At 45.3% G+C, this 25,724-nt stretch overlaps 1 protein-coding gene across 1 annotated transcript in view; it reads left to right on the top strand.

Annotated features, from left to right (window-relative positions):
- Nucleotides 1-25,724, top strand: part of slco5a1 (solute carrier organic anion transporter family member 5A1) — a 183,976-nt gene that overhangs the window by 121,530 nt on the left and 36,722 nt on the right. The window contains exon 4 of the mRNA XM_067975894.1: nucleotides 8,921-9,138. Coding sequence (XP_067831995.1) covers nucleotides 8,921-9,138 — 218 coding nt within the window. The remainder of the gene's footprint in view (nucleotides 1-8,920; nucleotides 9,139-25,724) is intronic.

Genomic DNA, 25,724 nt, shown 5'->3' with positions numbered 1-25,724 from the left:
ATGGCTATGTCTCACACGCACCCTCCCATGCATCTCCCTCACGGTCACCCCCACCCACACCAATGCATGCAGCGGGTCACTATGCAACCATCACTCAATCATGCCTCTCTGTGTTTTGCCTTGATAGGAGAAGAAATGCCAGAAGGCCCAGGAGAGGGATGATGGCGAAAGGGGACATGGAAGTGGGGACGCCACTCAAAGCGCTTCCACGTCTCACCCGTTGCCCCCTCTCAACCAGTACCCACAGTGCTGCCTCCTCTCCAGGTGGTCGAGTCTGCCCCTGCACAGGTGCAGGTGGAGCAGTCTTTGGAGGGGCCCTCACGGGCACCAAAACTCAGACGGTGTCTGTGCAAAACATCTCTTTGGTCACAGCATGGACAAGAGCAACCTGCAACTACCTCTGCTGGAGTCACAGGGGTAGCACCACATAGGGATTCCTGTAAACGTAAGGCTAAGGTTTAGTGAGCACAAAGGGGATGCACAAGGGTGTTTGACGATTTGTCATGTTTTTTATTTATATTTGTTTTCTTTCACATTCACAATAAATCTTATTATTATCACCACTACTGCCACGTCTTGCCCATTCTTGACTGGCTTGTGCAATAAGTCCCTTTCATGAGGTTCACCATGAACACGCACACTTGATGCCATCCATTGGGTCACTCTACACTGGATGTAGTTGCACCACTGTTTTGTGCAGGGGGCGGGGAGGGGGCTGGTGTGGCCGCTCCTCTGTCCAAGTGATGAGGACTGGATTCTTCACACAGTCTGATGTTAGGAGAACCTCCTCCAGCGGCACCCCTCTCTGTTGTGCCACGTTGTGCAGGGCACAACAGACGTCTATAATGCGTCCCACTCTGTCTGGTGCATATTGAAGCGCTCCCCCAGAACGATCAAGGCACCTGAAGCGCATCTTGAGCAGCCCTATAGCATGCTCAGTTGTAGACCTGGTAGCGATGTGGCTGTTGTTATATTGACACTGTGGCTCGGTGGTGGGATTCCTCAGAGGTGTCATAAGCCACGTGCGGGGGTATCCCTTGTCCCTGAGGAGCCAGCCCTTGCGGGTGTTGGGTGAGTGGAAGAGGGAAGAGGGGCGGGACATTGGGACTCCCGGAGGATGAAGGAATTGTGGCAGCTGCCAGAGTATTTGGCGCACACGTGAAGGAATCTCTTGCGTTGCTCACAGATGAGCTGAGCGTTCATGGAGTGATAGCCCTTCCCGTTGATGAACAGTCCTGGCTCGTGTGGAGGTGCTCGTATTGCTATCTGGGTGCAATCGATTACATCCTGCACCCGTGGGAAGCCAGCCACTGAGTAGAACCCCACAGCCCTCTCCATCTGGCTGAGGTCATCCATGGGGAAGTTGATACAGTGCGAGGCCCTGCAGAACAAGGCGTCGGTGACCTGCCTTATGCACTTGTGTGCAGACGACTGAGAGACCCCAGTGATGTCCCCAGTGATGTCCCCGGTGGCACCCTGGAATGATCCGGAGGCGAAGAAGTTGAGGGCAGTGGTGACTTTGACAGTGACAGGTAAGAAGATGCTGCTCGGTCCATCCAGGAGCAGCTCGTCATTAAGGAGGCTGCAGATGTCTGCGACTACCTGGCGACTGACTCTGAGTCTCTGTACGTACTGCTCCTCAGAGAGGTCCAGGAAGCTGAGCCTCGGTCTGTAGACCCTGTGGCGAGGGTAGTGCCTTCTGCGTCGCATCTCTCTCTGCCGTTGCCCTCCCTCCTGCTGTGCAGGTGGATGTGTCACAGCACTGTGTTGTGGAGCTCCATGTGTCAGAGGTGGACGGCGAGGCTGGTGAGGCTGTTCGTCCTCCGAGGAGGTCATGACTGCAGCTACGGTGGCCCCCACCCGGAAGATGTACGTTTGAGGGGGTCCGCAAGGTACGTAAATGTGTCTGAACACCGGAGTTGAGCTTCCAAGTTGGTGAATTTTATTGTTAGGAGGAGGGTGGTGGAGGCCAAACTTTGTCCAAAGTGACAGAGGGGCCTCCTGCAATGAGTGAGGGTCTCCCCCCACCACCTCCATCTGTCAAATGGACCTTTGCAGCTGCCACAGGCTGGTGGCTGCAACACGTCCATTTCAACTGGGAGTGTTTCCCCCAGTACAGGAAACACGTTCAGTTGACCTGAAAATTCCACCCCTCCTAAAATATCCTCCAAATCAGGTCTCCTAACGACCTGATGTATCCAATTTATTGATTTAAGTGAGACCCCGCCGGCTTTAATTGCCGGTGGGATTCCCGCACGCGGGGGTTGCGTGCGCATCTAAGCGGGTCACTGGGGAACCCGGAAGTGGGCGGGTTGGAGCCAGGCTCTGGACCCGGCCCGGGAATCCCCAATTTTCGGAGCCCCCCCCGCCACGAACGCACCCGCTGGGACATCGGAAAATCGAGCCCTTGAAGTAGGAAGTGCTGTGAAAAGTTAGGACTGTTTATTGGCAATGTCAAATTCTAAAAGACAAACTTTAAAAAAATATATAATTTATCTTTAAGAGCAGACAGACTGTTCCAAAAACAAGAATTGCTATAACTAAAATAGCAAGTCCGGAATTTCATTTTCTCTTTTAATAATTAATCCTTAGATTGCTTGGTAGTGGCAGGAAGCTGCAGCAGTGGGGAGTCATACAGACATTATGGAGGGAGGTAGCTCAGGCAGTCAGTGCCAAATTCACCACGCCACGTATGCCAGAAAAGGTTTCTCACCAGTTGGCCAAGGTAAATGAAGGCATGAGTGATCAGGCACGTCCTGATAGAACGCTAAAAGCGTGATTCACCTCCACACCTACCGTGCTCTCACAGTGTAAATGAAATGAACGTGGCAGGTAATATTCAGACGGCACCTAATAACTTGAATATGGATTTTTCCCATCGTTCCACTGAGCTTTCTCCCAGTGCCTGAGACTAAGGGTGCTATTCTCAAAATGATTAATGAACATCCTGGCTTAATTGGCCTGGGTTGAGACAGTTGACCTTAGTTTTATCAGCTTGAAGTAGACTGTGAGCTGCAATATTCCATCCATCTGGCTTTAATACACGGTGCTGGTAGCCTGTGGCATTTTTAAAACTTGTGCGCATTCACTTTGTTTTAAAACAACACTTAAACATAAATCATTCTCAAATCCTTTTTATGAAGAAAATGTCCAAAAATGTGACAGGTAGACGCAGGGGTAAGAAGTAGGAGCAGTTAGTGGTGAAATTATGATGCAAGTAAAATGAAAATGAGTCTGTCAAAGTGTTAATTGTGTATTTTTCTGCTGGACTATGCAGATATCTATTCCTTCTGGTTGTCCTGTGAGGGAACGACTTCTCCTTGAAAGGGACAAATTTTAAAAACTTTGAGGAATAGTGTTCTTTATTGGAAAATAGAAGGGTTCATCCAAACAATAATGGCCTTAGATATATTTGTGAATTAGATTTATTGAAAACAATTATAATTTGCTGCCGTCTCTCTCGAACTGCAGGCAGTGAGTTTTCCTAAACCACCTCATCTCCATCCTGAACAACCTCCTCGTGATTTTGTGAGGGAGGGCCTGTTCCTTCTTTCTCTTCATCATGCTCATCTGCAATTAGAAGGGTTCATCCTTTCTTAATGACATAGTTGTGCAGCATCCAGCAATTATTCTTGAGATTCTTTGTTAGCAGGTTGCTGGGCTCCCCAGATCTGTCAAGACATCTGAAATGAGACTTCGGTATTCTGATTTTCTGTTCAGTAACAATTTTGAGTTGTTCCAAGGGCCTTATTGTACCTGTTGTCCCCTGCTGAATGTGGATTTCCTAGAGGGATCATCAGCCAAGGGTGCAGGGGTTTCCTCTCTTTCCAGTCAACCAATCCAATACAGTGTATTGGTGCAACATTGCAGGGATGGTTGATTGACAAAGTGTAAATGAGCAGGCACGCACATGAAAATTTATGTGATTAACATGACACATTAGCTGTACACTAATTGAATGGACCTCTTCTGGTTAATAAAACTGAAGGGTTCTCAAATAGAACCTTCAATGATACATGAGTACAGTCAATGGCACCCTGTGCCAGGGGGAGTCCTGCTAGTCTATAAAAGTCGACTGCTCGCTCTGTTTGCTTTGCAGAATCCATTAAGAACATAATAAATTGAGCTGCCCGCCTGAGCAGAGCATCTATTATCATCTCCACACAGTAGGCACAGCTGATTGACTGTTTTAATTGAGGTTGCCCGAGGCTGCCTGGATTCAGGGCTGCAGTAGTTTTAACAGCCACTGACAAGGCTGAGCTCTTTTTTGATCTGGGTTGAAAGACTTCGGCCAACATCTGGTAGAATTCCCCAATGGCCTCCAAAAGGAAGTGCAGCCTTCTAATGTGCTATGATTGGAGAAGTCAAGGTATGACACCTGAGGTCATTAAACCCTGTCGAGTGGGTATCTACAGCTCGGCTGGAGAAACGTTCTTTGATGCTTCACTCACCTGGCTTTTATCTTAGCCTCCTCCATATCCTCATCATCATCTTCATCATAACAAAGTAACATAGGGAAACCCATTACTTTCCCCCAAAACTTTAAAATATTTTTTGCACTCAATTTAAATTGCAGAAGTACTGTTACGTGCATAGAATATAAATAGGCTCCAAAAATCTATTCCGCTCTACCACCTCTTGGACACCATATTGACCATAACACACCACATTTAAAGCAGCGTTGTTCCCTGCGGGGTGGTACAGGAATGAAAACAGGGAAATAGAGGGATCCACTGAACCACATCTACCCGTCTCCATTCCGGGCGCTGAAGTCACTGGTGATTCCTGAGAGCAAATTATTGGCAGGCAGTTTTAGACGCCTCACTGCCCCATTTTCCTACATTTATTGCTGAGAAACCATTTTAAAAAAGAGGAAAATTCAGCCCACTGCCTCCAGTCTTGGATTTGCAATCTATTATTTCTCATTGATTACAGATAGCAAGAGCTACAAAAAGGGAGTATGAAAAGAAACTTGCAAGGGAAATCAAAATCAACACAAAAAATTCTTACAATTATATTAGGAAAAAGAGGGTGATCAAGAGCAATGTGGGCCCCGTAAAAACTGATAATGGTGATAATGTAAATGAAAATAAGGAAATGGCAGACATATTAAATAATTACTTTGCATCAGTATTTAAAGTAGAGGAAGAGGTTAGCATTTTGAATCAGTGATAGGGACTCACCATAATTAATGTAAGCAAATTAACATTAATGAAGAAAATAATGGCACTAAAGTGTGACAAATTCCCAGGACCAGATGGTTTCCATCCCAGGATTTCAAAGGAAGTAGTTGGGAACATTGCAGAGCCCTAACTATGACCATCCAAAGTTCTCTTGATTCCGGAACTGTTCCTTTAGATTGGAAAATTGCACGTCACTCTGCTGTTTAAAAAAGGTGAGAGAGGGAAACCAGGGAATTATAGACCAGTTAGCCTAACATCTGTTGTCAGGAAATTACTAGAGTCTATAATTAAGGATAGAGCGACTGAACACCTTGAAAATTTTCAGCTGATCAGAGAGAGCCAGCATGGATTTGCAAAGGGTAGGTTATGCCTGACGACCCTGATTGAATTTTTTGAAGAGGTGACTAAAGTAGTGGATAGGGAAATGTCTATGGATGTTGTTTATATGGACTTCCAGAAGACATTCGATAAAGTCCCTCATAAGAGACTGTTAGCTAAAGTTGAAGCTTATGAAATTGAGGGCAAATTATTGACCTGGTTAGGAAATTGGCTGAGCAGCAGGAGACAGAGATTAGGGATAATGGGCAGGTACTCAAATTGGCAGGAGGTGACTAGTGGTGTCCCACAGAGATCTGTGTTGGGGCCTCAACTATTCACTATATTTATTAATGACTTGGATGACTGGATAGAGAGCCACATATCCAAGTTTGCCGATGACACAAAGATAGGCAGCATTGTAAGCAGTGTACATGGAAGCATGAAATTACAAAGAGATATTAATAGATTAACTGAATGGGCAAAACAGTGGCAAATGGATTTCAATGTAGGCAAGTGTGAGGTCATCCACTTTGGACTTAAAAATGATAGATCAGAGTACTTTTTAAATGGTAAAAAGCTCGAAACAGTGTAGGTCCAAAGGGACTTAGGGGTTCATGTACATAGATCATTAAAATGTCATGGACAGGTACAAAAAATAATCAAAAAGGCTAATGGAATGCTGGCCTTTATATCTAGAGGACTAGAATACAAGAGGGTAGAAGTTATGTTACAGCTATACAAAGCCCTGGTTAGATCACACCTGGAGTACTGTGTTCCGTTCTGGGCACCGCACCATAGGAAGGATATATTGGCCTTGGAGGGAGTGCAGCGTAGATTTACTAGAATGATACATGGACTCCAAGGGTTAAATTATGAGGAGAGATTACACAAACTAGGGTTGCATTCCCTGGAATTTAGAAGATTAAGAGATGATTTGATCGCAGTCTTCAAGATATTAAGGGGAACTGATAGAGAGAAACTATTTCCGCTGATTGGGGAATCTGGGACTAGGGGACATGCCCTGAAAATTAGAGTCAGGACGTTCAGGAGTGAAGTTAGGAAACATTTCTACATGCAAAGGGTGGTAGAAGTTTGGAACTCTCTTCTGCAAATGGCAGTTGATGCTAGCTCAATTGTTAATTTTAAATCTGGAGATTGATAGATTTTTTGTTAACAAGGGTATTTAGGGATCTGAGGCTAAAGCGGGTATATGGAGTTAGGTGACTGATCAATCACGATCTCATTGAATGGCGGAACAGGCTCGAGAGGCTAAATGGCCTACTCCTGTTCCTATCTTCCTAATATCACCTCTCAAATTTAGTGGTGGATTTTGACTGCTCTAATGCAGATGGTGTAGATTCTGTCCTCAAATATTGCACAGAAGCAAAAGGAATTTCACAACAAATGTACAAACAAATTGTAAACAACTTGAAAAGTTACAGAACATAACTGGAAGCTACATATAACCTACAAATAGGTCAGTGGCTCACATCATTTTTTTTTTATTCGTTCATGGGATGTGGGCGTCGCTGGCGAGGCCGGCATTTATTGCCCATCCCTAATTGCCCTTGAGAAGGTGGTGGTGAGCCGCCTTCTTGAACTGCTGCAGTCCGTGTGGTGACGGTTCTCCCACAGTGCTGTTAGGAAGGGAGTTCCAGGATTTTGATCATACATCACAATAGTATACTGAAATAAAATTACACCCAGAATCTCTAATTTAAAAAAATAAACTAAAACTCATCACCATTCCAAACTCACTCGCTATTTTAATTTCAAACACTAGCAATTCCACAAGTGCTTTGTCAGGAATGCTTAAATAAAGCCAGTTAATACATTCACACCAGGGAATGTCCTCCTCACATCAAAAAAGCAGCTGCAATCAGTCTTCATATAAAACCTTCATCTGAAATAACAGCTGAGTGTGTCTAGATAGCTCCTTTGAGAAAATAACAATTTGGAAAAAGAAGCTGCTTTTTTAGCAGCTTATTATATATAACTTGTTTGGGAATAAACACGCCTGTATTGTGACTCTCGAGAACTTTTCTTTCTCAATTTGTGCACAATCAACATTAGGAGAAAATAACAGCTGATTGATTGGTTCTGACAATCTCCAATCCTGCCCTTTGACTGATCTAATTGGTTCTAACATCCTTCAGCCCTGCCCTCCAACTGGTCTGTGGTTCTGACAGGCTCGAGCCCCACCTTCCGACTAATCTAATTGTTTGACACTAACATCCTCCAATCCCATTCTTTTTGTGAAATGCTAGCAAGCTGACATTTGGGTTTAAAACAATGATGTCAGCTTAATATGCAAATAGCTAGTTTGATATTGTAAAATCACTAGTTAGATAACTGAATGAGAAAATCTTAGATAGTAAAAGGCATGCTGTTGAAGTAAGAGCTCTTTTGAAATTTATTCAACTAGATGCCATTTACTTCAAAACATTGTTTTTCTTTAAATCCAAGGATTCTTGTTTTTACTTGTGGTAATTTGTGTCCCTAAAGAGATTAAATAATTTGGGGAAAACCCAAGACAGTGCAAACTGTTGGAAGAATTAGGGTCAGAGGGAGGATCATTGTGGCAGAGAGGTTAACAGAACTGACTTTCTGTTTTACTTTTGTTACAGTCCTAATTCTTGACCCTGTTAAAGGCTTATTGTTGTCAATTTCTCTTTGGGAGAGAGAAACCTGCTGACTCTAAGCAAACATTGAAGTGGTCCATTGCAATCATTCATTGATGTTAGATTTGAAAAGGCTTAAAAAGCACATCCTTTATAGAGAGGCTCCCAAATGAAAATCGGGCTTTTTGTATTCTTCAAGCATACCGCTATTAAAAGAATTGGGGTGCTTTACTTGTAATAAATGTTGACTGTCTCTCATTTTGTACAGTTTAAACACAATACGGGACTGCTGAATTCTTTTCTTTTAATGATAATAGTGGTACCGATTACCAACCAACATTTGTTAGGACAGAATACTTGACTAGAATGGGGTTATGCTGTTTCTTTCATGCTCCTGAGGTAGGTCTCCATAGCTTTGGCACTGGTGATTAAAAAACTAGCCTGAGTCAATTTTGCTTTCCATAAGTATCCTTTATGCCTCTGTGTCCTTTCTTATTTGTATTGGGTTGCTATAATGTATCATTTCCAGAACTTTCTGTATCATTGTTTTATTGTTTTTGGGGGAGGTTATCATCATTTTTTGACCTAGTCTGTTATATACTGATCATGCAGATTTGAGCTTTATTTGTTTTGATACAATAACATTTTCCGATTCTTATGTTTTTAATGAAATTCCAGGTCCAACACGATATTTATTATGGAATTGATTTGCGTCTCACAACATTACAAAAACAAATTCTCATCATGTTTCTGGCTTCTATTTTCTTGTTTCCCCCTCCCCCCTAAAAAAAATTGCAGGTGGAGTGGATTTTTGCTTTGTGCGATTGCCATGCTCCTAGTTATAGTGCCAATGTTCACTTTCCCCCAAAAACTACCACCCCGACAGAAGAAGAAAAAGAAAATGGGCTCGGATGATTTGAACAATGATGATGAGATGATGAAAGAGAAATCTGACAGCAAAGAACATAGAAAGAGCGCTGTCACTTCCTCTCTGGGTTTTGGAAAGGACATTAAAGGTGGGTGTACTCGGCATGTTATCTCGTGCAATTATCAAAGAAAGTTTAGCTTAATTGGGTTGTATTCTTGTGACTGACAATTCACATGCATATCTTTCATTAAACTCGTCTAGTAATTAATTTATTACAAAGATGTCTGTAGTAGCAGGAGTTACTGCAATAATTTTTTAAAAATAAATTACTAATTATTGCAGAAATATTAGCTGCTTAACACCCTCTTGTAATTAAAAATCATAAATTATTGCTTAAAATTAGCTGTTTAATATCCTACGGTAAATAAAACACTAATGATTGCATAACTAACAGCTTGTCAGATGTCGATGTAGTTGTTGAGAGCTGACCTCCATTCAGCACTGAATCATTATTATGAGATTGAATATTTAGATATAGCCATTTTTTTCAAAAGAAAGGGCAGTGCAAAAATGCCTCATAAATTAAATGAAGAAAATTGCATCTGTGAAAGACGTAACTGGGTTTGATTCACAAGTAAGAAAGACAAGTGATTCCCAAACATCACTGGCATGAATGATCTTTGTCACATGAAGTACATCTATTAATATATCACTTTATTATAGTATCTTTATAGTACTGTACTATGTCACACAGAGGGTGGTGAATATATGGAACAGACCACAGAGGGAGATAGTAGAGGCAGATTGTAGTGACAAATTCAAAAGGAAGTTGGATAGGCAGGACAAGTGATTGCCGGATGTAAGAGTTCGAGTGCAGTATGGTATTTTTTGAACTTTGGGACCAGACAGATGGACTGCAATAATCTTTCCTTGTCCTGTACAATTCTATGTTCCTAATAACATTTCAGTGTGTAAAAATGTGCTCTAAAATTGAATTTTTAGGACTTTCATTGATTGTGAATCATCTTTAGTCAGAACAGGCAGAATATGTTTTGTGAGTGTCTGAAGCCTGCATCTCCAAAATTGTATGTATAGACACCTACAGGAAATTGAGTGTCGGAAACCTCCATTATCGTATATAGCAAATTGACTGTATGCACTCTCAGGTTGTTACAACGCCAGAGATGACAGCCAAGACCCAAAAATCTCAGACTATAAAAATCTTGTTGGTCTTTCTTTTTCTCACTGTTTGTATTTTTGTTTTTTTTTATTCGTTCATGGGATGTGGGCATCGCTGGTGAGGCCAGCATTTATTGCCCATCCCTAATTGCCCTTGAGAAGGTGGTGGTGAGCGCCTTCTTGAACCGCTGCAGTCCGTGTGGTGAAGGTTCTCCCACAGTGCTGTTAGGGAGGGAGTTCCAGGATTTTGACCCAGCGACGATGGGGAACGTGCAGGTGGTGTTGTTCCCATGTGCCTGCTGCCCTTGTCCTTCTGGGTGATAGAGGTTGCGGGTGTGGGAGGTGCTGTCGAAGAAGCCTTGGCAAGTTGCTGCAGTGCATCGTGTAGATGGTACACACTTCAGCCACGGTGCGCCGTGGGAGTGAATGTTTAGGGTGGTGGATGGGGTGCCAATCAAGTGGGCTGCTTTGTCCTGGATGGTGTCGAGCTTCTTGAGTGTTGTTGGAGCTGCACTCATCCAGGCAAGTGGAGAGTATTCCATCACACTCCTGACTTGTGCCTTGTAGATGGTGGAAAGGCTTTGGGGAGTCAGAAGGTGAGTCACTCGCCACAGAATACCCAGCCTCTGACTTGCTCTTGTAGCCACAGTATTTATGTGGCTGGTCCAGTTAAGTTTCTGGTCAGTGGTGACCCCCAGGATGTTGATGGTGGGGGATTCAGCGATGGTAATGCCATTGAATGTCAAGGGAGGGTGGTTAGTCTCTCTCTTGGTGGAGATGGTCATTGCCTGCCACTTGTCTGGCGCACATGTTACTTGCCACTTATCAGCCCAAGCCTGGATGTTGTCCAGATCTTGTTGCATGCGGGCACGGACTGCTTCATTATCTGAGGGGGTGTGAATCGAACTGAACACTACAATCATCAGTGAACATCCCCATTTCTGAGCTTATCATGGAGGGAAGGTCATTGATGAAGCAGCTGAAGATAGTTGGGCCTAGGACACTGCCCTGAGGAGCTCCTGCAGCAATGTCCTGGGTCATTCTCTTTACCCTTTCCTTACCCTCTTTCTTCCTAGCTTCTTTCCCCTCTCCTTTCTTGGTGTCTCTCTCTATCTGTCTCACATACCTCATTCTCTTTAGCTTCTCCCCTTGTGTTCCTTTGCTTGCATTCTTTCTCTCCCATCATTCCTTTTCCTTCTTGCAGATATTTTTATTAGTTTCTTCATTTAATTTTTCCTTTTTTTCTGCATGTAAACTGCTTCATACATATTACATTGCTTCCTGTACAGGTAGTGTTATAATATAAACAAGGTATGTGAAAAGTATGTTTGCTGGAGTAATATTATTGTATTTGTAATAGACGACATTTTAGCTTTCAGCCTCATTTTGTATAAATGTTGGATTCATTTGCATTTATAACGAATGATATTTCAGCCATCGTTTCTTTAAAAAGAATGCTTGAAGCACAAATCATGTAAACAAATTTTGGATACTTACTAAATGCTTCAACATTTTGTACTGCTGTAAAGTTTTAGTCTATATTTCGCAAAATGTTACACTTTGGATATCTGCAAATAAGCTATTGCTATGCCTAAGTAATTTACCTTTTAATTCAGTTGGAATTGTTTCAAAAAGCTATTTTCAATCGTGTGTAGACAGTGAACAGATTTGAAATGTCATAAAATGAAGGTAGAGTTCATGCACTTCTCCACATACTTCCCATGAGGGGAAGACTCATTTTTAATATTACCTCTGTCGCTGGGAGCGGAATTGCTTTTCCCGATGATTAGGCTGAAGTCAGGAACACACCAGGAATCAAAGGTGGGAAGCAGTATTCTGCTGTTTCAAGTCATAGCTACTTTTTTAAAAAAAATCATGTGCTACTGGAGAGGTTTCCTGTGGTCATTATTTGTAGCAAAATTGTAAAGGAGTTCATAGTATCATAGTAGGTTCAGCACAGGAGGAGGCAATTCAGCCCATCGTGCCTGTGCCAGCTCTTTGAAAGAGCTATGCAATTAGTCCAATTCCCCTGCTCTTTCCTCGTAGCCTGTAAATTTTTTCCCTTCAAATATTTATCCAATTCCCTTTTGAAAGTTACTATTGAATCTGCTTCCACCATCCTTTCTGGCCGTGTATTCCAGATCATTACAACTCGCTGCGTAAAAAAATGTTTCCTCATGTCGCCACAGTAAATCTGTGTCCTCTGGTGACCGACCCTTTTGCCACTGGAAACTGTTTCTCCTTATTCACTGTGTCAAAACCGTTCATGATTTTGAACACCTCTATCAAATATTCCCTTAACTTTCTCTGTTCTAAGGAGATCAACCCCAACTTCTCCAATCTATCCACATAACTAAAGTTCCTCATCCCTGGTACCATTCTAGTAAATCTCTTCTGCACCCTCTCTAAGTCCTTGACATCCTTCCTAAAGTGTGGTGCCCAGAATTGAACACAATACTCCAGCTGAGGCCTAACCAGTGCTTTTTAAAGATTTAGCATAACTTCCTTGCTTTTGTACTCTATGCCTCTATTAATAAAGCCCAGGATCCCATGTGCTTTTTTAACAGCTTTCTCAACTTGTCCTGCCACCTTCAAAGATTTGTGTATGTGCACCCCCAGGTCTCTCTGTTCCTGCACCCTCTTTAAAATTATACCACTTAGTTTATATTGCCTCTCATCATTCATCCTACCAAAATGTATCACTTCATACTTCTCTGTTAAATTTCATCTGCCATGTGTCTGTCCATTTCACCAGTCTGTCAATATCAACCTGAAGTCTGTTACTATCCTCCATATTGTTTACTACATTTCCGAGTTTCGTGTCATCTGCAAACTATGAAATTATACTCTCTATAGCCAAGTCCAGGTCATTAATATATATCAAAAAGAGCAGTGGTCCTAATACTGACCCGTGGGGAACACCACTGTATACTTCCCTCCAGTTTGAAAAACAACCATTCACCACTACTCTCTGCTTTCTGTCCCCCAGCCAACTTTGTATCCATGCTGCCACTGTCCCGTTAATTCCATGGGCTTTAATTTTGCTATCAAGTCTATTATGTGGTACTTTATCAAATGCCTTTTGAAAGTCCATATACGCAACATCAACCGCACTACCCTCATCAACCCTCTCCGTTAGTTCATCAAAGAACTCAATGAAGTTAGTCAAACACGATTTTCCTTTAACAAATCTGTGCTGACTTTCATTTATTAGCCAATATTTTTCCAAGTGCCAATTAATTTTGTCTCAGATTATTGTCTCTAAAAGTTTCCCCACTGACTTTCCTGTAATTGCCAGGTTTATCCCTCTCCCCTTTTTTGAACAGGGGTGTGATATTTGCAATCCTCCAGTCCTCTGGCACCATCCATCTAAGGAGGATTGGAGGATTGTGGCCAGTACCTCCGCAATTTCCACCCTTACTTCCCTCAACAACCTAGGATGCATCCCATCTGGACCTGGTGACTTTTCTACTTTGAGTACTGGCAATCTTTTAAGTACCTTCTCTTTAACTATTTTTATCCTATCCAATATCGGTTCTACCTCTTCCATTACTACTACAATGGCAGCATCCTCTTCTCTAGTGAAGACCAATGCAAAGTATTCATGAAGTACCTCAGCCATGCCCTCTGCTTCCACAAGAAGATCTCCTTTTTTGTCCCTAATCGGTCCCACCCTTCCTTTGACTACCCTTTTACTATTTATATGTTTATAAAAGACTTTTGGTTCCCTTTTATGTTGGCTAATCTATTCTGATACTCTCTCTTTGTCCCTCTTATTCCCTTTTTTAGATCTCCTCTGTACTTTCTATATTCAGCTTGGTTCTCTACTGTATTATGAACGTTACCTTCGTCATAAGGCTCATTTTTCTGTTTCACTTCAATCTCTATATCTTTAGATCATTCAGGGAGCTCTAGCATTGGATGCCCTACCATTCTCCCCCCCCCCCCACCCCCCGTAGGAATGTGTCTACTCTGTACCCGAACCATCTCCTCACTGAAGGCCTCCCATTGTTCAATTACTGTTTTTTCTGCCAATTTTTGATTCCAATCCACCCGGGCAAAATCCCTTTTTAACTCACTGAAATTAGCCCTCCTCCAGTTTAGTATTTTCACATTTGATTGCTCCTTGTCCTTTTCCATAACTATTCTGAACCTAATGATATTATCATAGAATCATAGAAAGGTTACAGAACGGAAGGAGACCATTCAGCCCATCGAGTCCGTGCCGGCTCTATGCAAGAGCAATCCAGCTAATCCCACTCCCCCGTAGCCCTGCAAATTTTTTCCTTTGAAGTAATTATCCAGTTCCCTTTTTGAAAGCCACAATTGAATCTGCCTCCACCACCCCCTCGGGCAGTGCATTCCAGATCCTAACCACTTGCTGTGTAAAAAGGTTTTTCCTCATGTTGCCTTTGGTTCTTTTGCCAATCACCTTAAATCTTTGTCCTCTGGTTCGTGACCCTTCCGCCAATGGGAACAGTTTCTCTCTATCTATTCTGTCTAGACCCTTCATGATTTTAAATACCTCTATCAAATCTCCTCTCAACTTTCTCTGTTTCAAGGAGAACAACCCCAGCTTCTCCAGTCTATCCAAGTAACTTAAGTCTCTCATCCCTGGAATCATTCTAGTAAATCTTTTCTGCACCCTCTCTAAAGCCTTCACATCTTCCCTAAAGTATGGTGCCCAGAACTGGGCACAATACTCCAGTTGTGGTCGAACCAATGTTTTATAAAGGTTCATAATGACTTCCTTGCTTTTATACTCTATGCCTCTATTTATAAAGCCCAAGATCCCGCATGCTTTCTCAACCTGCCCTGCCACTTTCAATGATTTGTGCACATGTACCCCTAGATCTCTCTGTTCCTGTACCCCTTTTAGAATTGTTCCCTCTAGTTTATATTGCCTCTCCTCGTTCTTCCTACCGAAATGTATCACTTCGCATTTTTCTGCGTTAAATTTCATCTGCCATGTGTCCGCCCATTCCAACAGCCTGTCTATATCCTCTTGAAGTCTATCACTATCCTCCTCACTGTTCACTACCCTTCCAAGATTTGTGTCATCTGCAAATTTGGAAATTATGCCATGTACACCTGAGTCCAAGTCATTAATATATATGATATCTGATAATATGATTATAATTGTGATGACTGTTCCCCAAATGCTGCCCCACTGAAACATGCTCCATCTGCCCCACTTCATTTCCCAGAACTAGATCCAGGACTGTTTCCTCTCTCGTTGGGCTGGAAACACACTGTTCCAGAAAGTTCTCTTGTACACATTTCAGGAATTCCTCCCCCTCTTTGCCCTTTGCACTGTTACCGTTACTATTGAAGGCCCCCATTATCACTACTCTATAGTTCTTGTATCTTTCTGTAATTTGCCTGCAAATTTGCTCCTCCATCTCCTGCCCATTATTTGGTGGCCTATAGTAAACACCCAGTAACGTAATAGCTCCTCTATTGTTCCTTAATTCTAACCAAATAGATTCTGTCTTTGACCCCCCCAACTACCTCATCCATTTCCAATGCTGTAATAGTTTCTTTGATCAATACTGCCACCTCCCCCCCTCCTTTCTTTCTTTCCCTATCTTTCCTGAATACCTTGTATCCAGGAATATTAAATACCCAATCCTCCCCTTCTTTGAGCCAGGTCTCTGTTATTGCCATTATATTATAGTTCCATGTGGCGACTTGAGCCTGCAACTCACCAACCAACTTATTTACCACGCTACATGCATTTACACACATGCACTCCAAACTCATCTTAGACTGCCTCGCATTTGCCCCCTGTCTGATCCCTCCTATTTCTGAACTCTTCTTTACTCTAATGCTATTTGTCCCTCCCAGTCCTCTGTGCACCTTGTTTCTCCTCTCTAATGTTTCATCCTGGTGTCAATCCCCCACCAAATTAGTTTGAACCCTCCCCCATAATGGTAGTCAACTTCCCCACGAGGACATTAGACACAGCTCTGTGGAGATGCAACCTGTCCATCTTGAACAGATCCCTCCTGCCCCAGAACTGGTCCCAATGCCCCAGAAATCTGAAGCCCTCCCTCCTGCACCATCTCTCCAGCCACACATTTACCTGTCTTATCCTACTATTCCTATACTCACTAGCGTGTGGCACTGCGAGTAATTACTACCTTTGAGATCCTGCTTTTTAACTTCCTCCCTAGCTTCTGAAACGCTGAATGTAGGACCTCAGCCCTTTTCCTTCCAATGTCATTGGTTCCCACATGGACCACGACTTCTGGCTGTTCCCTTTCCCCCCCTTAAAATGTTCTGCACCCTCTCAGTGATGTCATTTACTCTGGCACCAGGGAGGCAACACACTATGTGGGACTTATGTCGGTGGTTGCAGAAATGCCTGTCTATCCCCTGACTGTCAAATCCCCTTTAACAACTGCATTTCTTTTGCCCCTGTGTACAGCCGAGTCTCCCACGGTGCCGTGGATTTGCTCCTGACTGCACTTCCCCGACGTGGTAACACCCTCATTGCTATTCAACACTGAATACCAGTTTGTGAGTGCCACACTCCCGGGGAACTCCTGCATTGCCTGCCTGTTTCCCCTAGTCTGCCTGGTGGTCACTCACTCCCTCTGCGCCTGAACGTTTTGTAGCTGCAGGGTGACCACCTCCTGAACCATGCTACGCACGAAACTCTCAGCTTCGCATATGCGCTGTAGTGACGCCCCTCAAGTTCAGTAACTTTGAGCTCGAGCAGTTGGCAGCACTTCCTGCACATGTGGTTTTCCATGACACATGAAGCATTCAAGAATTCCCACATGGCACAGAATGTGCACGTGACAGGCCCCAGCTGTCCTGCCTTGTTAGCTAACAGTTATTTAAACTTTTTTTAGCTTGAAGGAATTTTACTGTTTATCTAACACTAAAACACTAATCACTAAAAAACACTAATCAACCACCAAAGACACTAGCTACTAAGAACAATAAGCACTAAAAACACTAACTAATGAACAAAATACTTATTGACTTACCTTCGACACTCCTCCTCGTCTTGTGATGTCACTTTTGACTTTTTCTTGATTTTTTGATTCCTCGCACGGCTCTCTTTACGCTCCGCTCTGCCACCTCTCCCGAGCTTTATGCTCCGCTCTGCCACCTCTCCCGAGCTTTACGCTCCGCTCTGCCACCTCTCCCGAGCTTTACGCTCCGCTCTGCCACCTCTCCCGAGCTTTACGCTCCGCTCTGCAACCTCTCCCGAGCTTTACGCTCCACTCTGCAACGTCTCCCGAGCTTTACGCTCCACTCTGCAACCTCTCCCGAGCTTTACACTCCGCTCTGCCGCCTCTCCCGAGCTTTACGCTCCACTCTGCAACCTCTCCCGAGCTTTACGCTCCGCTCTGCAACGTCTCCCGAGCTTTACGCTCCGCTCTGCAACCTCTCCCGAGCTTTACGCTCTGCTCTGCCACTTCTCCCGAGCTTTACGCTCCACTCTGCAACCTCTCCCGAGCTTTACGCTCCGCTCTGCAACGTCTCCCGAGCTTTACGCTCCGCTCTGCAACCTCTCCCGAGCTTTACGCTCTGCTCTGCCGCCTCTCCCGAGCTTTACGCTCTGCTCTGCCACCTCTCCCGAGCTTTACGCTCCGCTCTGCAACGTCTCCCGAGCTTTACGCTCCACTCTGCCGCCTCTCCCGATCTTTACGCTCCGCTCTGCCGCCTCTCCCGAGCTTTACGCTCTGCTTTGCCACTTCTCCCGAGCTTTACGCTCCGCTCTGCCGCCTCTCCCGAGCTTTACGCTCCGCTCTGCCACCTCTCCCGAGCTTTACGCTCCACTCTGCCGCCTCTCCCGAGCTTTACGCTCCGCTCTGCCACCTCTCCCGAGCTTTACGCTCCGCTCTGCCACTTCTCCCGAGCTTTACGCTCCGCTCTGCCGCCTCTCCCGAGCTTTACGCTCCGCTCTGCCGCCTCTCCCGAGCTTTACGCTCCGCTCTGCCACCTCTCCTGAGCTTTACGCTCCGCTCTGCCGCCTCTCCCGAGCTTTACGCTCCGCTCTGCCACTTCTCCCGAGCTTTACGCTCCGCTCTGCCACCTCTCCCGAGCTTTACGCTCCGCTCTGCCACCTCTCCCGAGCTTTACGCTCCGCTCTGCCACTTCTCCCGAGCTTTACGCTCCGCTCTGCCGCCTCTCCCGATCTTTACGCTCCGCTCTGCCGCCTCTCCCGAGCTTTACGCTCCGCTCTGCCACTTCTCCCGAGCTTTACGCTCCGCTCTGCCACCTCTCCCGAGCTTTACGCTCCGCTCTGCCACCTCTCCCGAGCTTTACGCTCCGCTCTGCCACTTCTCCTGAGCTTTACGCTCCGCTCTGCCACTTCTCCCGAGCTTTACGCTCCGCTCTGCCACCTCTCCCGAGCTTTACGCTCCGCTCTGCCACTTCTCCCGAGCTTTACGCTCCGCTCTGCCACTTCTCCCGAGCTTTACGCTCCGCTCTGCAACGTCTCCCGAGCTTTATGCTCCGCTCTGCCACTTCTCCCGAGCTTTACGCTCCGCTCTGCCACTTCTCCCGAGCTTTACGCTCCGCTCTGCCACCTCTCCCGAGCTTTACGCTCCGCTCTGCCGCCTCTCCCGAGCTTTACGCTCCGCTCTGCCACTTCTCCCGAGCTTTACGCTCCGCTCTGCCACTTCTCCCGAGCTTTACGCTCCACTCGGCCGCCTCTCCCGAGCTTTACGCTCCACTCGGCCGCCTCTCCCGAGCTTTACGCTCCGCTCTGCCGCCTCTCCCGAGCTTTACGCTCCGCTCTGCGACGTCTCCCAAGCTTTATCTGGTTCTAAAAGATTTACTAGAAATAATGGTCAGAAGAAGTCTTCCTGCTGTGTCAGAGACATATAGGCCCCAAATCTAACTCCGGGCTAGTTCTCGGCGAGTGAATAGCATGTGTAAGTTAGAAACTCACCCGCTGCTTCACAAATCAGACCTGGGCTATTTTGACACCAAGGCCTCATTTAAATCCTGTTGGTGGCAGAAAATTGCGCAGGTAGTGGCAGGATTGGCAGCTGGAGCCGTCTTGTGGGACTCTCACGACCGGGATGCGGGTGCAGGGTCTGCGACAGGGGAGGCCTATACTTTCCTTGGTGGGCCCAGAGGAGTTGAATATGTCATCGGGAACCAACATGCATAAGTAAAAAAGTACCCCACTGGCTTTGGGCGAGTGTCCTTGCTGCCTGCTCAGTAGAGCAGGTTAAAATCAGGAATGGTCAGCCCAATAACCTGGGCCATTTTAACTGCCACTAGGTGGGTAGGGTTAGAATCACCCTCATAGTGACCACAGGCAATGTTTCATACAGGTGGCTGTTTATAATCACACAGATATGCACTATGTTAATCAATACACCATTGGATGAATATGAATTTTATAAGGCAAACACAATTTGTTGTTGTCTCGAATTACGATTCTTAAATCATTCTCCTTTTGGAAATTAAATTAACTGCTGCTCATATCATCTTATCCCTGGCAAAATACATCTTTATTCTCAGATCCCGTAAGTAGCTTCTAATTTAAGAGCCATTGAACCAATTATTAGAAAATTCTACTTTGAAAACCCATTTCATTGTTGTTCGTGTAAAAGAAAAAAACTAGTATTTGTATAGAACCTTATAGAAAGTGCAGTCACTGTTGTTATGTAGGCAAACATGCCAACCAGTCATGCTTAGGAAGTTCTCACAAACAGCAAATGACCTGGCTCAAAAAAGGGTAGGTTGGGTACTAAATATCTCTGGATACAAGGTGTTCAGGAAAGATAGGGAAGGAAAGAAGGGAGGGGGGCTGGGGGTGGCAGTATTGATTAAGGAGAATATTGCAGTGCTGAAGAGAAAGGATGTCCTGGAGGGGTCAAGGACAGAATCTATTTGGTTAGACCAAGAAACAATAGAGGCGTCATTATGCTACTGGGTGTATTCTATAGGCCACCAACTAGTGGGAAGGATATAGAGGAGCAAATTTGCAGGGAAATTAGAGAGGTGCAAAAGCTATTGAGAAGTGATAATGGGGGACTTCAACAATCTTAATATAGACTGGGACAGTAATAGTGTAAAGGGCAAAGAGGGGGAGGAATTTCTAAATTGTGTTCAGGAGAATTTTCTTGACCAGTACGTTTCCGGCCCAACTAGGAAGGAGGCATTGCTGGATCTGGCTCTCGGGAATAAGGTGGGTCAAGTGGAGCAAGTGTCAGTGGGGGAACATTTAAGGAACAGTGATCATTGTATCATAAGGTTTAGATTAGCTATGGAAAAGCACAAGGAGCAATCTAGAGTAAAAATACTTAATTGGTGGAGGGCCAATTTCAGTGGGTTAAGAACGGATCTGGCCCGGGTAAGTTGGATTCAAAGATTGGCAGGCAAAACTGTAATTGAACAATGGGCAGCCTTTAAAGAGGAGATGGTTCGGGTACAGTCTAGATACATTCCCACGAGGGGGAAAGGTAGGACAACCAAAGCCAGATCTCCCTGGATGACAAAAGAGATAGAGAGCAAGATGAAGCAGACAAAGAGGGCGTATGACAGATGTCAGGTTGTTAATACAAGTGACAACCAGACTGAATATAGGAAGTTCAGAGGGGAAGTAAAATAGGAAATAAGAGGGGCAAAGAGAGAGTATGAGAATAGACTGGCAGCAAACATAAAATCCAAAAGTCTTCTATAGGCATATAAATAGTAAACAGTATAAATAATAAATAGTAAACAGAGGAGTGGTGGGGCCAATTAGGGACCAAAAAGGGGATATATGCATGGAGGCAGTGGGCATGGCAGAGGTACTAAAAAAGTACTTTGCATCTGTCTTTACCAAGGAAGAAGATACGGCCAAAGCCACAGTAAAAGAGGAGGTAGTTGAGATACTGTATGGGATAAAAATTGATAAAGAGGAGGTACTAGAAAGGCTGGCTGCACTTTAAATAGATAAGTCTCCAGGTCCAGATGGGATGCATCCTAGGTTGCTGAGGGAAGCAAGGGTGGAAATTGCGGAAGTACTGACCACAATCTTCCAATCCTTCTTAGACACAGGAGTGGTGCCGGAGTACTGGAGAATTGCAAATGTTACACCCTTGTTCAAAAAAGGATGTAAAGATAAACCCAGCAACTACAGGCCAGTCAGTTTAACCTCGGTGGTGGGGAAGGTTTTAGAAACAATAATCCGGGACAAAATTAATAGTCACTTGGGCAAGTGTGGATTAATAAAGGAAAGCCAGCACGGATCTTTTAAAGGCAAATCATGTTTGACTAACTTGATTGAGTTTTTTGATGAGGTAACAGAGACGGTTGATGATGGGAAAGTGGTTGATGTGTATATGGACGTTCAAAAGGCGTTCGATAAAGTGCCACATAATAGGCTCGTCAATAAAATTGAAGCCCACGGAATAAAAGGGGCAGTGGCAACATGGATGTGAAATTGGCTAAGTGACAGGAAACAGAGGGTAGTGGTGAACGGTTTTTCAGACTAGAGGAAGGTATGCGATGGTGTTCCCCGGGCTCGGTGCTGGGACCACTGCTTTTCTTGATTTATATTAATGACTTGGATTTGGGTGTATAGGGCACAATTTCAAAATTTGCACAAAACTTGGAAGTGTGGCAAACAGTGAGGAGGATAGTGATGGATTTCAAGAGGATATAGACAGGATGGTGGAATGGGCGGACACGTGGCAGATGAAATTTAACACTGAGAAGTGTGAGGTGATACATTTTGGTCGGAAAAATGAGGAGACACAGAATAAACCAAAGGGTACAATTCTAAAGGGGGTGCAGGAACAGAGAGACCTGGAGGTATATGTGCACAGGTTGTTGGCATTAACCGAGGTAATGGGGAGGCAGAGTTTTGGCATTAACCGAGGGAGTGGGGAGGCAGAGTTTTGACATTAACTGAGAGGGAGTGGGGAGGCAGAGTTTTGGCATTAACCGAGGGAGTGGGGAGGCAGAGTTTTGACATTAACTGAGAGGGGAGTGGGGAGGCAGAGTTTTGGCATTAACTGAGAGGGAGTGGGGAGGCAGAGTTTTGGCATTAACTGAGAGGGAGTGGGGAGGCAGAGTTTTGGCATTAACTGAGGGGGTGAGTAGAGAGCTGGGATGAATTGAGGTTGAAGTAGAGAGTGTCACGATCAACTGTGATGCCAGTAGGAACTGAAGAAGAGGGAAAGAGTACCAGCTTCAACTGGTGGTTGGGGGGGCGGGGGAGGTGGCAGAACAATATTTCCAGCCTGAATAGGGAAGGGATTTCAGAAAGTGCCAGGTTGAATTGAAGAGGGAGAAGGGTAAGTGTCGATTGAACTGGGAGAGTTCAAAGAAGAGAGAGTGTATCAATGAGAGGCTGGGTTGCTGGATGGGGCACAGTGTCTCTTTGAATCAGGGCAGGATTTGGATTTGGGAGAGTGACTGTTGAGGTAACTTTTAGGGAGGTCTGGTTGGTTGGTTGCAGATCCAAGTATAATTTTGTTCTCCGTTGTTTAGATTAAAAATGCCCCAATTGTGAAATGTGGAAGTTCTTAAAATTAACCAGAATACATAACTTTAAATAAGAACACAAGAAATAGGAACAGGAGTAGGCCATAGAGCCCCTCGAGCCTGCTCCGCCATTCAATAAGATCATGGCTGATCTTCGACTTCAACTCCACATTCCCGCCCGATCCCCATATCCCTTGATTCCCTTAGTGTCCAAAAATTTATCGATCTCAGTCGAGAACATGTTCAACGACTCAGCATCCACAGCCCTCTGGGGTAGAGAAATCCAAAGATTCAGAACCCTCTGAGTGAATAAATTTTTCCTAATCTCGGTTCTAAATGGCCGACCTCTTATCTTGAGATGATAACCCCTAGTTCTAGGCTCTCCAGCCAGCGGAAACAGCCTCTCAGCATCGACCCTGTCAAGCCCTCTAAGAATTTTATTTGTTTCAAATATAGGCCCATTCTACTCAATCCCTTCTCATAGGATAACCCTCTTATCCCAGGAATCAATCTAGTTAAAACCGGACGGACCACCCAGCATCAGACCACAAGGCACCGGACACGACAAAGGCAAACCAAGCCCAGTCGACCCTGAAAAGTCCTCCTCACTAACATCTGGGGACTTGTGCCAAAATTGGGAGAGCTGTCCCACAGACTAGTCAAGCAACAGCCTGACTTAGCCATACTCACAGAATCATACCTTTTAGCCAACATCCCAGACTTTGCCATCACCATCCCTGGGTATGTCCTGTCCCACCGGCAGGACAGACCCACCAGAGGTGGCGGTACAGTGATATACAGTCAGGAGGGAGTGGCCCTGGGAGTCCTTAACATTGACTCTGAACCCCATGAAATCTCATGGCATCAGGTCAAACATGGGCAAGGAAGCCTCCTGCTGATTACCACCTATCGCCCTCCCTCAGCTGATGAATCAGTCCTTCTCCATGTTGAACACCACTTGGAGGAAGTACTGAGGATAACAAGGGCACAGAATGTACTCTGGGTGGGGGACTTCAATGTCCATCACCAAGAGTGGCTTGGTAGCACCACTACTGACCGAGCTGGCCGAGTCCTGAAGGACATAGCTGCTAGACTGGGCCTGCGGCAGGTGGTGAGTGAACCAACAAGAGGGAAAAACTTACTTGACCTCGTCCTCACCAATCTACCTGTCGCAGATGCATCTGTCCATGACAGTATTGGTAGGAGTGACCACCGCACAGTCATCGTGGAGATGAAGTCCCGTCTTCGCACCGAGGACACCATCCAACGTGTTGTGTGGCACTACCACTGTGCTAAATGGGATAGATTCAGAACAGATCTAGCAGCTCAAAACTGGGCATCCATGAGGCGCAGTGGGCCATCAGCAGCAGCAGAATTGTATTCCAGCACAATCTGTAACCTCATGGCCCGACATATTCCTCACTCTACCATTACCAACAAGCCAGGGGATCAACCCTGGTTCAATGAGGAGTGTAGAAGAGCATGCCAGGAGCAGCACCAGGCGTACCTAAAAATGAGATGCCAACCTGGTGAAGCTACAACTCAGGACTACATGCATGCTAAACGGTGGAAGCAACATGCTATAGACAGAGCTAAGCGATTCCACAACCAACAGATCAGATCAAAGCTCTGCAGTCTTGCCACATCCAGTCGTGAATGGTGGTGGACAATTAAACAACTAACGGGAGGAGGAGGCTCTGCAAACATCCCCATTCTCAATGATGGCGGAGTCCAGCACGTGAGTGCAAAAGACAAGGCTGAAGCATTTGCAACCATCTTCAGCCAGAAGTGCCGAGTGGATGATCCATCTCAGCCTCCTCCCGATATCCCCACCATCACGGAAGCCAGTCTTCAGCCAATTCGATTCACTCCACGTGATATCAAGAAACGGCTGAGTGCACTGGATACAGCAAAGGCTATGGGCCCCGACAACATCCCGGCTGCAGTGCTGAAGACTTGTGCTCCAGAACTAGCTGCGCCTCTAGCCAAGCTGTTCCAGTACAGCTACAACACTGGCATCTACCCGACAATGTGGAAAATTGCCCAGGTATGTCCTGTCCACAAAAAGCAGGACAAATCCAATCCGGCCAATTACCGCCCCATCAGTCTACTCCCGATCATCAGCAAAGTGATGGAAGGTGTCGTCGACAGTGCTATCAAGTGTCACTTACTCACCAATAACCTGCTCACCAATGCTCAGTTTGGGTTCTGCCAGGACCACTCGGCTCCAGACCTCATTACTGCCTTGGTCCAAACATGGACAAAAGGGCTGAATTCCAGAGGTAAGGTGAGAGTGACTGCCCTCGACATGAAGGCAGCATTTGACCAAGTGTGGTACCAAGGAGCTCTAGTAAAATTGAAGTCAATGGGAATCAGGGGGAAAACTCTCCAGTGGCTGGAGTCATACCTAGCACAAAAGAAGATGGTAGTGGTTGTTGGAGGCCAATCATCTCAGCCCCAGGACATTGCTGCAGGAGTTCCTCAAGGCAGTGTCCTAGGCCCAACCATCTTCAGCTGCTTCATCAATGACCTTCCCTCCATCATAAGATCAGAAATGGGGATGTTAGCTGATGATTGCAGAGTGTTCAGTTCCATTCGCAACCCCTCAGATAATGAAGCAGACCGAGCCTGCATGCAGCAAGACCTGGACAACATCCAGGCTTGGGCTGATAAGTGGCAAGTAACATTCGCGCAGACAAGTGCCAGGCAATGACCATCTCCAACAAGAGAGAGTCTAACCACCTCCCCTTGACATTCAACGGCATTACCATCGCCGAATCCCCCACCATCAACATCCTGGGGGTCACCATTGACCAGAAACTTAACTGGACCAGCCATATAAATACTGTGGCTACAAGAGCAGGTCAGAAGCTGGGTATTCTGCGGCGAGTGACTCACCTCCTGACTCCCCAAAGCCTTTCCACTATCTACAAGGCACAAGTCAGGAGTGTGACGGAATACTCTCCACTTGCCTGGATGAGTGCAGCTCCAACAACACTCAAAAAGCTCGACACCATCCAGGACAAAGCAGCCCACTTGATTGGCAGCCCATCCACCACCCTAAACATTCACTCCCTTCACCACCGGCGCACAGTGGCTGCAGTG

The sequence above is a fragment of the Heptranchias perlo genome, chromosome 3, assembly GCF_035084215.1.
Source record: "Heptranchias perlo isolate sHepPer1 chromosome 3, sHepPer1.hap1, whole genome shotgun sequence".
NCBI classification, from domain to species: Eukaryota; Metazoa; Chordata; class Chondrichthyes; order Hexanchiformes; family Hexanchidae; genus Heptranchias; species Heptranchias perlo.
The sequence above is the reverse complement of the archived record's forward strand: the minus strand, read 5'-3'. Positions and strand labels throughout refer to the sequence as shown.